Source organism: Anas acuta, chromosome 5, assembly GCF_963932015.1.
Source record: "Anas acuta chromosome 5, bAnaAcu1.1, whole genome shotgun sequence".
In the NCBI taxonomy this organism is placed as follows: Eukaryota; Metazoa; Chordata; class Aves; order Anseriformes; family Anatidae; genus Anas; species Anas acuta.
In genome coordinates, this window is record NC_088983.1 from 5,873,692 (window position 1) to 5,886,919 (window position 13,228).

General features: G+C 43.2%; 1 protein-coding gene across 3 annotated transcripts in view; it reads right to left on the reverse strand.

Annotated features, from left to right (window-relative positions):
- Nucleotides 1-976: 976 nt before the first annotated feature.
- The window catches only part of RTN1 (reticulon 1), a 98,643-nt gene continuing 86,391 nt past the window's right edge, over nucleotides 977-13,228 (reverse strand). For all 3 annotated transcript variants that reach the window (XM_068682454.1, XM_068682455.1, XM_068682456.1), the window contains 6 exons: nucleotides 5,779-5,986; nucleotides 4,767-4,905; nucleotides 3,829-3,898; nucleotides 3,402-3,448; nucleotides 3,252-3,310; nucleotides 977-1,781 (listed from right to left, as the gene is read on the reverse strand). In XM_068682454.1, coding sequence (XP_068538555.1) covers nucleotides 1,739-1,781; nucleotides 3,252-3,310; nucleotides 3,402-3,448; nucleotides 3,829-3,898; nucleotides 4,767-4,905; nucleotides 5,779-5,986 — 566 coding nt within the window. In that variant the 3' untranslated portion in view covers nucleotides 977-1,738. The remainder of the gene's footprint in view (nucleotides 1,782-3,251; nucleotides 3,311-3,401; nucleotides 3,449-3,828; nucleotides 3,899-4,766; nucleotides 4,906-5,778; nucleotides 5,987-13,228) is intronic.

Sequence of the window (13,228 nt, forward strand, 5' to 3'; positions counted from 1 at the left end):
GTTTATAGGACCAGTGAGATGGGCTATTAAATGTTGTCATTGTCAAAATTATCTCCTGAGAGATACAGGATATATGTTGTCCACTTGAATGCACTAGTAGGGAACTGTAAGAGGCAGTTAAAGCTTGGGACAGGTGTTGAATTTTAAGTCCTGCCTGCAAAATACACACACTAAAACAAACAAATTCCATTTGTTCAAAAGCAACAGGTGTCACACTGAGGTGTTCAAATAAGAGCAAAGAAGAATGTTTAAATATAAAACTTAAATGAAAGAAAGGGCATCTGAGACACATCACAAGAATCAACTAGCCTGCGGCTAAACCAATGTTTCTGCCACCTCCTGTTAAGCATTTTTGTTATACACTTGTACATGGCCAAATAACAAGGCAGCCCGACCTAGGACAAATGTCACTATACCCATGTGGAACAGATGAAGGTGAATTACATGAAGAAATGCAAGAGATTTCAATTCAGAAAGTTCAGATAAATGTTTAAGGATCTAGTTCTTGGTGGAAAAAAAAAATGTTCTGCATAAGAGCTTCACTTTGGTGTTAGAAAATAAATGCAATTTGGTGGAAAAGGTTTTGATGTTCACATTTTTATTAAAAAAAAAAAAAAGAGAGAGAGAGAATAAAAGATTTTCCACTGGTATGTTCTACAAATTGGAAAATCATTCAGCACTTAACCAATCTATTTGTTTTGAAGAACTTTATACAGATGCTGACATTTAAAAGCCTTCACCTTTGTACAAGAGCAAATCTTTATTTCAGTTCTCAGCCTCTGGGCTTAGAACTTTTCCTAAGATGTACTAAGATCTTTTTAAAATTTCTGTTATTTACTTATCAAGATGTGAAACTGATGAATAAGCTATGTAATGCAGACGATCATGTTAGACTGAACCATTTTCTGAGGCAAGGCGTGTGTGGATGTGTTCAGTTTGCAAACGTCAAGAGAATCCCATTGGCAACAAGAGGGAGAACTTTTTACATTTAGTAACATTTATTTCTGCATTCGGTATCAAGTACATAAGTGCAAATATTCAGAGTCCATAATTAAGTCCATTAGGAACTACAGAGAATGTAATACAAATTGTAATAAATTTAACAAGCTGGAACTTTCCAGTTACCATACATTAAATCAGCCTGTCAATCCCTTACGACAAAAGTACTGGGTTTTGTTTTCGTTTTTTTGGAGTTATACAAAACTGATTACCATAAGTACCGATTACTGTTTATTTTATTTGTGCTGGAAAACACTAAAACATCAGTCTACAATTCTATATAGTTAATAAAGATGAATCCAACCAGCAACCCAGTGACGTAGAAGCAATTTTAACTATTGCATCAGTGCGCTAAGCAGGAAAGCCCCTAGCCACATATAACATTAAAAGTTATAGAAGCAATGCCAATAGAAGAAGGAAAAACACTAAAAAAATAAAATAAAAAAGGTCAATATTATTTAGGCTCTCACCATCATGCACTTTATAAGCAACACAAAAAACCACATCTAGTACACTTTTCTCTTTACTATACTTTAGTGCTTGACACAAGTGATTGCAAATATTCTAAGTGCAGAAGCAGCAGGGGAAAAGCACTGCTTCCGAGTTTTATCCTTCTAATATTATGGTGTCGAGAAAAAAAAAGAACAATAATTTTGCAGTAAAGTGTAAGAACAGAGCTGTTTCACTCCAGATTCCCCCATTATTCACTACTGTAGCTGATGAATTCTTGATGTCTGCTTTACTCTGCCTTTCTCTTAGCACCTGGGATTTTAGCCTGAATCCTAGAAAATAAGGAAAAAAAAAAAAGGTTTATATGGTCAGGCAGCTATTCCATTCCAATGGATCCCCACTTGGAGTCTTAGTAAAGGGTAATTTTATTGACTTCTGTTTTGTGTGTTGTTGCAACAGGTGGGCTACGGTCTAGTAAGAAATAGAGATGATGTCCATCCATGTGCTCCTAGGGGCCATGAGTTGTAAATTCCCCATTTTTTCATGGGATATCCTCAGTGGTATTCTCCCACCCTTTTTTTTATCCTACTGTGGGCTATTGTCTACTGGAAGCCAGAAAAGAAGTTTTAATTATTTTTTTTTAATCAGTACAGACTTTTAGTCCTGCCTAAGGCTATGGGTTTGCAACATTGCAAAAATACAGTCTGGAAATGTCCCCTGGAAGCCTTTGAATCAGTCTCCTACCTGAGGCAGGACTATCGCCAATGCTAGATTAATTTGGCCATGGCTTTGTCTTGCTACATCTTGAAAACCTCCAGGGAAGGAAGTTCTGGCACCTCCCTGGGCAGCCTGCTCTAGTGCTATATTAACCTCTGAAAGAAGAAGTTTCTCCAAATGTCCAGCATCAACTTTCCAAGCTAGATTTGTGCTGTTGCTTCTTGCTATAACTTTTGCCTCTGCTGAGTTTTGCTCCATCCTCTTGTAACTTCCCATCAAGTAATTACAGGTTGCTATGCAATAACCACTTAGCTCCCACTCTGCCAGGCAAAACAAGCCCAGTTTCCTCAGCATCTCCATGTGGGCCACTTGCTCTCTTTCCCTCACCATCCTGTAGCCTTCCACTGGGCACCTGTTGTTCAGTCAACTGTTGCAGAGCCATGTGTTCAAGCTGCTGAGATGTATAGATCCACCCTTCAGTCCATCCATCCTGCTTCAGTTATTCCCAAGTGTTAAGAATTATGCTTAGACCCTCACTCTCCTCTTATGGATCCCACAAAAGCTTTTGCTAGGCAATGCATTAGGCCCCAGAGCAGACTGCATCAACAATTTCATACAGTTCTGACCATTCTGTGATGGTTTGCGACACTCAAGGTCACGGTGATTCCAGATATTTGTTTCCTCTAACAGGGTGCTGTTCTAATTCCCACTTTGTTTATTAACATTATTATTATCTCTAATGAACTGCATCCCTGCATGCACACAGGGAGGCTGGGGCAGTCAGTGAGGAAGAGTTAACACATTTCTTGGGGTCCAGTCTGGTACAGACATCAGACCCTGTTTGGGCTGCTCCATCCTCATCCCTCAGGGCAGGGGAGGGGAGAGAAGGATGCAGGATCACAGCTCTGCCTCAACCTACACTTATCTGAGGAGGACTGTATTCCTCCACGGATTTACCCTCTTGCAGGCTCCTGCATGCCAGGAGCTGGGGAGGACATCCTTCATGGGACACGTTGTCCCCAGGACCACTCAGCTCTTAGCCACCCCGGCATACCACAACCTCACAGCAGGACATTTGAACTCACTTTGCCACAACAGTGTTTATGTGGGTCCGCACAAGTCCCAAGTATTGATCAATCTGTGCCTGCAAGGAGCAAAAGGAGACAAAGTCAGTGAGGCACCCAGAATGTACAACCACCCATGCACCCGGACTGCAAAGCTGCGGGTGGACTTACCTGGTACTTGTCATATACAACAGGGAGAGTAAACATAGACACCACAGCTGAGGAGAAAAAGAGCACAGTGTTAAATTCCTGCTGATCAGATCCCTCCAGAGAAGAGACCTACTTTGAGCAGGGACAAACACGTATCATGCCACTTGGTCAGCTGATCCACCAGGGATCTTCCTATTAAAAATGAACTTTGCTCAAACCTCCCAAATACGGATTTTCCCAGTTCTCTGGGACCAGTAGCTGCACAACCGTAAAATGCAAATTGGTTCTAGCAGGACAGACAACAGAATAGGAATAATGAATAAGAGAAAATACGAGCTGATGGTTTAACTGTGGGGAAGGCACAACAAAGAGAGGTTGTTTTGCCTACGTAAAAATCACCATGGAATTAGAGTTAAAAATAGATTTAAAAAGAAATGATAATTTTTACCCATTATCAGAAGAGTCAGGCCATTGAAGAGGGCTCCCACATAAGTCAGCAGCCACATTAGTACTGCAAACTAAATTAAGGACAGATCATTACATCACCTCCAGTGTCAGTGTAAGAAGAAATGAGTTCACTTAACTAGCTAACATAATGGCACATTAGCCTTTTTTAATGTGTAAAGGGACTTGTTAAGTAAGGCACATTAAGAACTAGGTACTTTTTCTGAGTGTCTAAACCCATTTTCCCTCCTGCAGATCACTGCTTCATACTCTCTTAGCTGAGCTTTCCTGTATATTTAGTGTTTAATTGCATACATTTAGGATCCTGCATCTAATTTTGATGAAGGCAAGGGTCATCCCACACAAGTTAATCACAACCCCACAGTGATAATCCCAGTGACTGAAAAGCCTTGAGGGCTGGGAGATGGGCACATTTTTCTAAAAACCTTTTGTAATTTAGCAGCCTAACCCATGTCTGCTCCCTTAATGATCATCCCTTTGCTCTGGAGAACACCTGTTTGGATGTAAGGCTGAAAATAAATTGCTATCTCAGCAGGGAGGGAAAGAGGGCATTCCTCCACAGCAGGAAAGGCCACCATTAGAGGAAAGCCAGACTGCCAAAGGGATTAGAGGGGAACACACCATTTTGTGGCAAGGTCATAGAGAGCACAAAACAGAGATGCTTCCAGACCTGCAGTGGCATTAAGCTGGTCCTGCACCTTTTGTAACTCCTGTATTACGGATAAATAACTTCAACTGCAGATTGCCAAACCTCTGAGGTACTGGAAGCGAGCAGATTGGAAACCAAGTAGGAGAACAACTTTGATATCTGGAGCTACGCAAAACTAGGTTTTATAAGGACAGTGTCAACAAGGGAAGCAGCACTTTGAAATGTAAATTGATCCTCCAGAGAGGGGTTAAAAATATTTAAAGCAATCCTACTTTTAAAGAATCCACGAGGTCCTGAACGAGAAAGAGTCTCCTCAGCTCTTTGACTGTGCTGTTGACGTATAGCTGGAGACAGTCTGTGTACTTCTGGATCTGGTCCTGTGAGAGATTCATTTCCATATCCAAGTAGGCTCTGCCAGAAACACGGGTCTGGTTACAAACCCAGCCAGGTTCACCCGCCTTGCACACTCATACCTGTCTCCCCATCACTCCCTCCTCCCCAGCCCTTATTTCCTTGCAGCTGGAGCAATGTGTCCCCTTCCTGCGGGCACAGAGCCACCAGTACACACCATTTTTGCCGTGCACGACCTGTCTCCCTGGGCAATTTCTGTGCTGGGGCTGTTTCCTTGCAGCCATGCCCTGTCCACACACAGAGCCCAGTTTGGATGCTCTCTCTCTTTATTATTCCCAAAGGGGATTACAAATCCTAGCTGGGGCGATTCCCCACAAAGCTGACCTGGTTCACAGGTCACTGCTCATTGGCACAGCAGAGGAGAAAGCACTACTGTGGGGGCAAACAGCCCAGACCCTGCAGAGGGTGGGGAAAGCTTAACCAGCACCATCACGGCCTAGCAGGGCTGGAGAAAAGATATAAACAGTTCCCCTACTTGCCCAATAAAGCATGCCCTGAAGCGATTCTCCTTCTACTTGCAGAGATACTGTATTATCAGTAGCTCTAGTGAAACTCCTTTTCTCCATTTGCTTATAATTTTTATGATTTTTGACTTTCAAGAAAAAAAAAAAAAAGCCTGTGTCTCAGAGGATGATTGCTTTTGTAATTGTTCTTTTTTTTTTTCTTTTTTTCTTTTTTTTCTTTTTTCTTTTTTTTTCTTTTTTTTCCCCCCAGAATCTAAGCCAATATTGCCGTACAGCTCTTGAGACTCTGGACAGCAGCACAAAATATTTCCTCTGTTATGAGCAAGGATTTTATCTGGTATAAAAGCAGCAGCTGAAGAAACGTGCATTGCCACAAGGAATGGATCCTCCACAACTACAAAGCACTCACTTGAAGGGATGGCCCTCGTCCGTCTTCTGCACGGCCTGTAGGACCGATTTGTAGATTCTGAAGCTAATGGTGGCCGAGAGGCCGGCGAGGGCCAGGTAGGCCACGACGCTGACGACGCTGAACTGGGTCAGGGAGAAGAGCAGCAAGAGGAGGCTGCCGAACACGATCCCTGTCTGCTTGATGTCGCGCCAGTACAACAGATCGATAGCTGGGGAGAGAAGATCAACATGTTAAAGGCAGGAGCTGGGAGGGCATCAAGGCCGCTGCGATGCTCGGGTCCTTCGCTGGACGAGAAAAGGAGGAGATGGTCCTGCTCACGTCTGAATTTCCTGAATTTCCTGACTTCAGGGATGCATGGAGGAAATGAGGATCGATCACCTGCTTGAAATCCTTGTATTTCATGCACTTGTGTTAAAAGTGGATGATTATCCCCAATCATAGCACGGTGGTAATCTTGCAAGGGCAAGGCAAATGCAAACTGGGGTTTGTGTTGTTGGTAGGGTTGCATGGAAATTTGCACCCCAACTTGCATTTACCTACTGTCCATCTAAAATAAGTTCCTATCGTACATTAAAATTCTGAATTGTTATTATTTGTTTGGTCACAAGTCCAAATGCCAATTTTTTTCCACTTCTGGATAAAAACATGTTCAAGTTTTGGTTGTTGATGAATGAGATAGTTTGGGGTTAGCCATAATAAACCAGTTTCCCATTCAAACTTATGACAATATAATTTTGTTATTTCTGAAGTTATGAGAAAGGAAAAAACTCCTGATTTTGCCACCTCTTAATAGTTATATGTGTAGGAAACCGTTTAGTTACATGGGTAAGGAACATATGGGACCTTAAAATGAGGAATAATTCTTCTTGCTGCTGCAAATCTGAACATTTCAGAAATATTTTAAAAGCTTTTCTATTTTGTTGATAACTTTCCTTGTCTAGATACAGGGGAGGTGTTAGTTAGAACAAAGCAAGTGTAGAAAAACATTTTCCAGCATTTGCAAAAGAGTTCATTTTGACCATTATTCCAGTTGTATAACTTATCCTAGCCACTCCAGCGAACTATCCTACTGAAGGAATAGGCACTATAAAAGCAAAGTGTTAAGACATGATCATAGAATGTCCAGTCCACAAAGGTAAATTTAATGCATTTGCACCAATAACCCGTTTCTAAGCAGGCTTTTCAGCCAGCTGAAGAACAGGCTCATGACAATCTAAACAAGGCAGCGCTAATTTCACACACTGTCCTCATGAACAGCTTGAGCTCAACACCAGCCAAACAGATTTCAAAGATGCCACTTGTCAAATAATTCTGAACAAAGAGTAAATTCAGGAAAAATGCAATCTGTCAAAAGAAAATTCACAAACACAGAAAGAAGCAAAATTAATCCAGCGTAGTAGTTCGTATCATCTAATCTCCAGAAACTGTGAGTCACCACTGCCTGTTTCCCTTGAGTCAATGAGCCATTACTCATTACTATTACACATATTAGCATTGCTTTTCAAAGTAATGGGCTTGAGTGCAGAAATTGCTGTTGCGTTCCTGAACTCTGGTCCCTTCATGCAACGTTCACGTCCTACTACAATCTGCATCCATAGACACAATATAATAACTCTGATATTTCTACGTGTCAGTGCTCAGCCCTGGACCTGTGATCACAAGTGCACACAACGAGATGGGTGGTACATGGTGGGGTCCTGGGTGTGAGTACATAAAATAGCGACCATGCCAGAGCCTTTCCAGTCATATGGCCATGTCTCCATCCTGCCCATACTGCAGGGCATGGGTGCTCCAAAAATGCACTTACAGCCTAGGACATGCACCCACACCACGGAGATGTGGAGCAGACCCAGCTGTGTCCACACAGGCAGCTGGAGCTCCACAGGTTGCTTGCAGGGTTGCAGGTTGGAGAGCAGGGCTTGCAAAGCATCCTTACAAAATGGCATCCAGATGACAAGTGTGTGGTGTTTACCACTCTTCATACTCTTTTTCAGCGAGGATGCTGCAAAATTCTGCAGCACAGCATGGCAACTGGTGTGCTTTCACCCGCGAGCATTTGGACAGGAGGTATTATTCACAGCTTCATCATTTTTATGCTTAAAAATTCCTGTCAGAAGACAGCATTGGAAATTTATGCAAATCTCACATTTTGAGGCACTTAAATTTTATGCCACAAAATACATTCGTGTTAAATGAAGTGAGCACAGGTGAGCCAGCTCAGGGTGCTGTATGTGGAATAGCATCCGCTGATGAAACCAAAAGGTCACGCACCGAGCACAAAGGCAGTAGACAGGCAAACAAATGAGAGCTGAGCCACAAAATTCCAGCAGGCCATTTCAGTGGAGTTTCCCGAGTTATTACCAATTGCCGATAAGACTCAAAATGTGCAACTAAGCACTTTCACCTTCTTTCTAGGATCTTCTGCCTCACATCCCCTCAGACCGGGAGATTTTCTAAATTGCATTTTCTCATTCCTCTTGGCAGGGAAGGTGCTGAATGACCCAAGAGAGACTTGTCTGTGTGTGTATATATCCTGCAACCTGCCCCTTTCCTGCTGTGAGGTGACTGGGGTTTTTACTAAGCTGCAGCAAGGAAAGCCTCGCCACCACTCCAAGTGAGATGGAGAGAGGCCAAATGACACAGTTCTGGGGCTGTGTGCATGCCTGAGAGAGGAGATGAAAGGCAGCTGGCCTCTTTCACCAGCCAAACAAGACCTGGGAGGGAGGGATCCTGGATCTTTTAGACCTGAATCGAGTATTCCCATGTGCATGGAAAAAAAACAACATGCCAACTGCTAGGTGGGAAACCCCAGGAGGAGGGAGATAGGGGCTTAAGGGTTCTTACACAGCTGCCCTGGTGCCAAGGTAATACCTGTCCCATCGGTGTCTGGCATTGTCAACAGATGCCAAGAGGCAAAGCAATGAGAAATCTTCTTCACCATCAGGTGAGCCCAAGACTGGATACATCAACCTCCTCCACACCCCAGTGTTTGTTCTGAATGAGGATGAAAATGAAAGGTGAAGTTGTCAGCCACATTTATGTGTCTGTGTCATGTTTCATCTCATCCTATGTTCATATAAAGCTGACTCAGGAAGCAAATGGTGACCTCGAACACTTGCTGGCCCCATGGGTTTACTCCCCTCAACAGCTTGGGACATACAAACGGTGGCCTGAGTCTTTAAGAGAGGGCAGCTGCCTGTTCATCCCTACGTATGCCAAATTACTGACCACCCAGGCTCAGGCTGGCTTCCCCAGTGCATGGGGAACACATCGAGTGTGAGCTGAGCTGGAGCTGCTCATCTACACCCACCTCTCTGCTCAGCCAGGCTGCAACAGGCTCCGAGTCCAGCTCTCACACAGGGACATCGGTCCCCAGGGAAATCAGAGGAGAGGGCATGAATTAATGAAGTAATAATTAGATGCTTTGGTCAATCCTTAGTGAAAAATTGGCCCACAGGGAAAGAATAAAAGGTCCTGGTGCAGGCAAAGGTCCTGCAAGCCTTGGGCATGTTGCAGACTGTGTGCGTGCGTGCGTGCGTGTGCCTGTCCTCAACTACAATGGCATGATTCTGAGTGATGCACGCTGAATATGCATGAAGCAGGAGGCTGGTGCCATGTGAGCCTGTCGATATGTGATGTGCATGCAATTGGACAGGGGGTCAATCTGTCTGGCTAAGCAAGACACATTTCTGACAGCCAAAACGCCGACTTCAGAGCACCTTCGGCTCGCAGCGAGTATTTGCAAACAGGGGTTTGGACAACAGGCACTGAAATCAGCCTCTGTTTCATTCAAAACCTTCTTTTTTGAAAATCCCAACTCTAAAGTCCTGGGCATGCCCATTAACATGCAGAAGCTGTTCGGTTGTAGCTTTCCATGATCTCCCTTCAACCTCCTGGAAGGAGGGAAGCAGAGTCCCTCCTTCGGTCACTTTGCTCTCTTTCCAGCACAATGCACCAGAGCTCTGGCTCATTTGTGGAGGTATAAAAGGACTCTGGGTTTTGCCAGAACGGTCTCAGACTCAAAAGTCTTTGTATTTATTATGGGGGACTTGCCAGCAATCTCTAAGAAAGCAACGTTGCAGACAGATGCAGGTCACTGCAACCGTCTTTGAAGAGTGTTTCTGGAGAAATGCATTTTGACGAGCTATTTATCTGAAAGCATTGCCTGTCCATATATTTTTTTTTTTTTAACTGACAGCAGATTTTGTAAAATGTTAGTCAAGTAGCCTTGGATCTGAAAGAAAAATCTTTTAAGGATGCCAAGCAGCATCTCAGCTACAATTCATGGTATAATTCCATCTCATTAAATGAATTGGACTTCTCCATTTGGGGCCATCCCCTGGACTAATGATGCACAAAGATAAAACTCTTTGATACAAGCAGCCACCTGTGGGTATGAGCAGCCAGTGTTTGTGAGGCAAATTACAAGTAACCTCTCAAAATATAAGTAACCAGCAGTGTGCAATGCTTGTGCCAGCAAGGAACTGCTTGCCAGTATGGTGCCTGAAAGCTCACCCAGCTCACATCACAGTTTTCAGCTGAAAACGTTTGGATATTTGGCATCACAAAAGCCAGCAGAGAGACTTGGGGGCTGGATAGGGCAGTGCTGAAGGCAAGGGACGGAAGGCTTGAGACGGCTGAGGCAGCCTAAGAAGTGATGCTTCTGAATCCCTTCTGGTGGAAACAGTGAGGGTTGGGCTGTTGTGGTTTATGTGGTCCCCAGAAGCATCGTGGTGTGGGGCAGCTGCTCCTGGGAGATGATTCTAGAGAAGCCAAATCCAAACCAACCTGTAGCTGAGATGCCCTCCTTCCCTCAGACTTCTGCATGATTATGTTTTTGAAAAATACTGTTGTAAGAGAAACAAGGATCTTTTCATTCCATGTCTTGAAGCGAGCAATTTAAGATGAAAATCCATGAAGATTAATTGTGCACAGGCTGGGCAATTTGCATCTTCCACAGCTTCTCCCTGTCTTCCTCTGAAAATCTTTATTCTCTCCTTCTGACTTTGCAAGTTGTTCCTCACGGCAACAACTGCATGAAAAATAAGCATGCATGAAGCAGCATTCATATGGTAGTAAGTATAAAAAGTGTGTGCAAAAACCTTGTGTCCAGCCTTCAAATGAGGCCCATGGACCTTGAGGATCGAATAAAGGTTAGATGCTTTCAGCATACTAATATGCCCTTGGATGTGATCAAGCTGCCCTCCCTACAATTGAGGCCCCACTGGGCCTCCTTAGGAGGTAAAATCAATGGGTTGTACAGCTTCGTTCTTTATGTAATGTTAGTATTAATGAGAAGTAAGAAAAAGCTGCCTACATGCAGCCTTCAATTCTGTATATGGTGCAGTGTAATATAGAGGCACTTCATGATTCATGTCTCAGGCCTAGTGGCAGTGAAAAGCCTGGGAAAGCCAATTTAAGAAGGGCAGTCTTGTTTATAGCATTGTTGTAACAATATTTGTTAACAAATGGGACTGCTGGAGATGAGTCTTTGAATTGAAGTAAATATTGCTCATGCTGAAAGAAATGTCATTTTGCAGCTTTCACCACAGGCTGCAGAGCCAGGCTTTCCCTCTTCTCCCCACTGGAGGATCCAACGTGGCCCTTGCTCTGCTCCCCATGACAGATCTGATTCAAATGTAATACAGATGGATACAACATTTACTGAGCAGCCTGGTGCCTTCAGGAGACTGCTGTGATTAACAGCAGAGCCAAGACAGAGTATTTGTGCTGTTTTATGAGGCCTCTCTCCTCAGTCTTTATCGCCAGTCTTGAGCGATCTCTCCATACTTCTACCTCTTGTACACATTTTGTCCATGAACTTCCCATTCTCAGCGTGGCTTTATCACCTCTCTGCTCCAAAACTCAACCTGAAAGTTTAGACCTTCTTGCTCCCCAGTTCCTGATGAAAGAAGACCTGGAGATGGGATAGGACCAGGAAAAAGGAAATTCTTGATACGAGATGCCCTCCAGGTCATATCCTCCTCCATCTGCAAGATTAGGATTACCTTATGTGAGCAAAAAAATAAGGATTTCTGGCCTTAAATAAGGCACCAGGCTGGGCTTGGGTAAACAGAAGAAAGCACAACAAGGCTGGCAATAAAGAAATCAGCCCTGCAACCTCTCCTCACATGAGTCTTCTGTGACTTGTTATTATCTTCACGTGAGAGAGGATCGAGAGCAGTATTTAACCCAGAGGCAAGAGAAAGCCTCCTTCACACACCTCCTGCTCTTCAAACCATATCACTACTTGCCTTTGCCAGCTTCCATGAAGGATGTTATTGCTCTTACCTTAAGAGAGCAGAGAACAAGGAGACCAAGCAGAGTCCTTGAATGCACTCTCTGAATGCGCATGATGCTATGGAAATGTTAAGATTGTTTTGAGATGCTCCTGGACCAAAATAACAGAACCAGACCCTTTCTAACTCTACCAAAACATTTGAAAAACTGCAGAAAATCAGTGTCTCAGACCTACTTCAGTCATGAGAATGACATGGAGAGATTATCCCTTCTGATGCCAAAACAGCTCCATCAAACTCACTGTTAAACTTTCTAGAGACCTGGTGAAAGCAAAAGCACCTCCACCTACGTCAGCTTCCTTCAGCTACTGCCCTATCATCACCTTCTTCATAGAGCTTAAATTACTCCATAAGGAACATATTAAAATAATCTTAATTTAGGGGAATTTTCTCCTTGTTAAGGCAATGGAAGAATATTGTTTATCTATTCTTAAAAGAAAAAAAAAAACAAACAATACACTCAGACATGACATGACACAGGATGTGTACAGAACATGTTTTGGCAGAGCTATTGAAATCTCACTTTTGATACCACCTCAGTCAAGGTTTTTGTTGGGATGGTTGGCATGAAGCTCACATCTAAGAGAGTTTATCCTCTAGACTGAAGCTCTCGATCTTGCAGTCCTGTTGCTAGCAACAGGAGTGTGCCTGAGGAAGGACTGATGAAAAAAAATGAAAGCGAATCTGAAAGTGGAAAAAAGATTGACAAATTTCATTCAAATTTCACAGGAAATCAGCTGTGAAATCAGGAAGTCAATTACTCACAATTTAGTTCTGTTTTTTTGTGAAAATTGGTTACATCAAATGATAAATTCATTCCAATATTTTAGCTTTACCAAGGTCCAACAAAAGAACCAACTTCTGGGACAGATCTTTAGCTGCTGCAAAGAAGAAGCACTCATTTGAGCTAAACAAGGTGATCCCACAATACTTTACAAGTTTAGCCCACCATACTTTCAGGAAAGCACTGACAGTATGAAGGTACCGATTGGCTGAAATTATGCTTTCATGGTGATAGCTATAATTAAACAGACTTCAGAACTGTCAATAAGATTATACATTAATAGCACGCATCCGTATGATTGCTATTGAACTTCTTTGTCACTCTAGAAGTGGGGATTGTTGCCATGAAAAGCTGGTGGAGCTTCTTG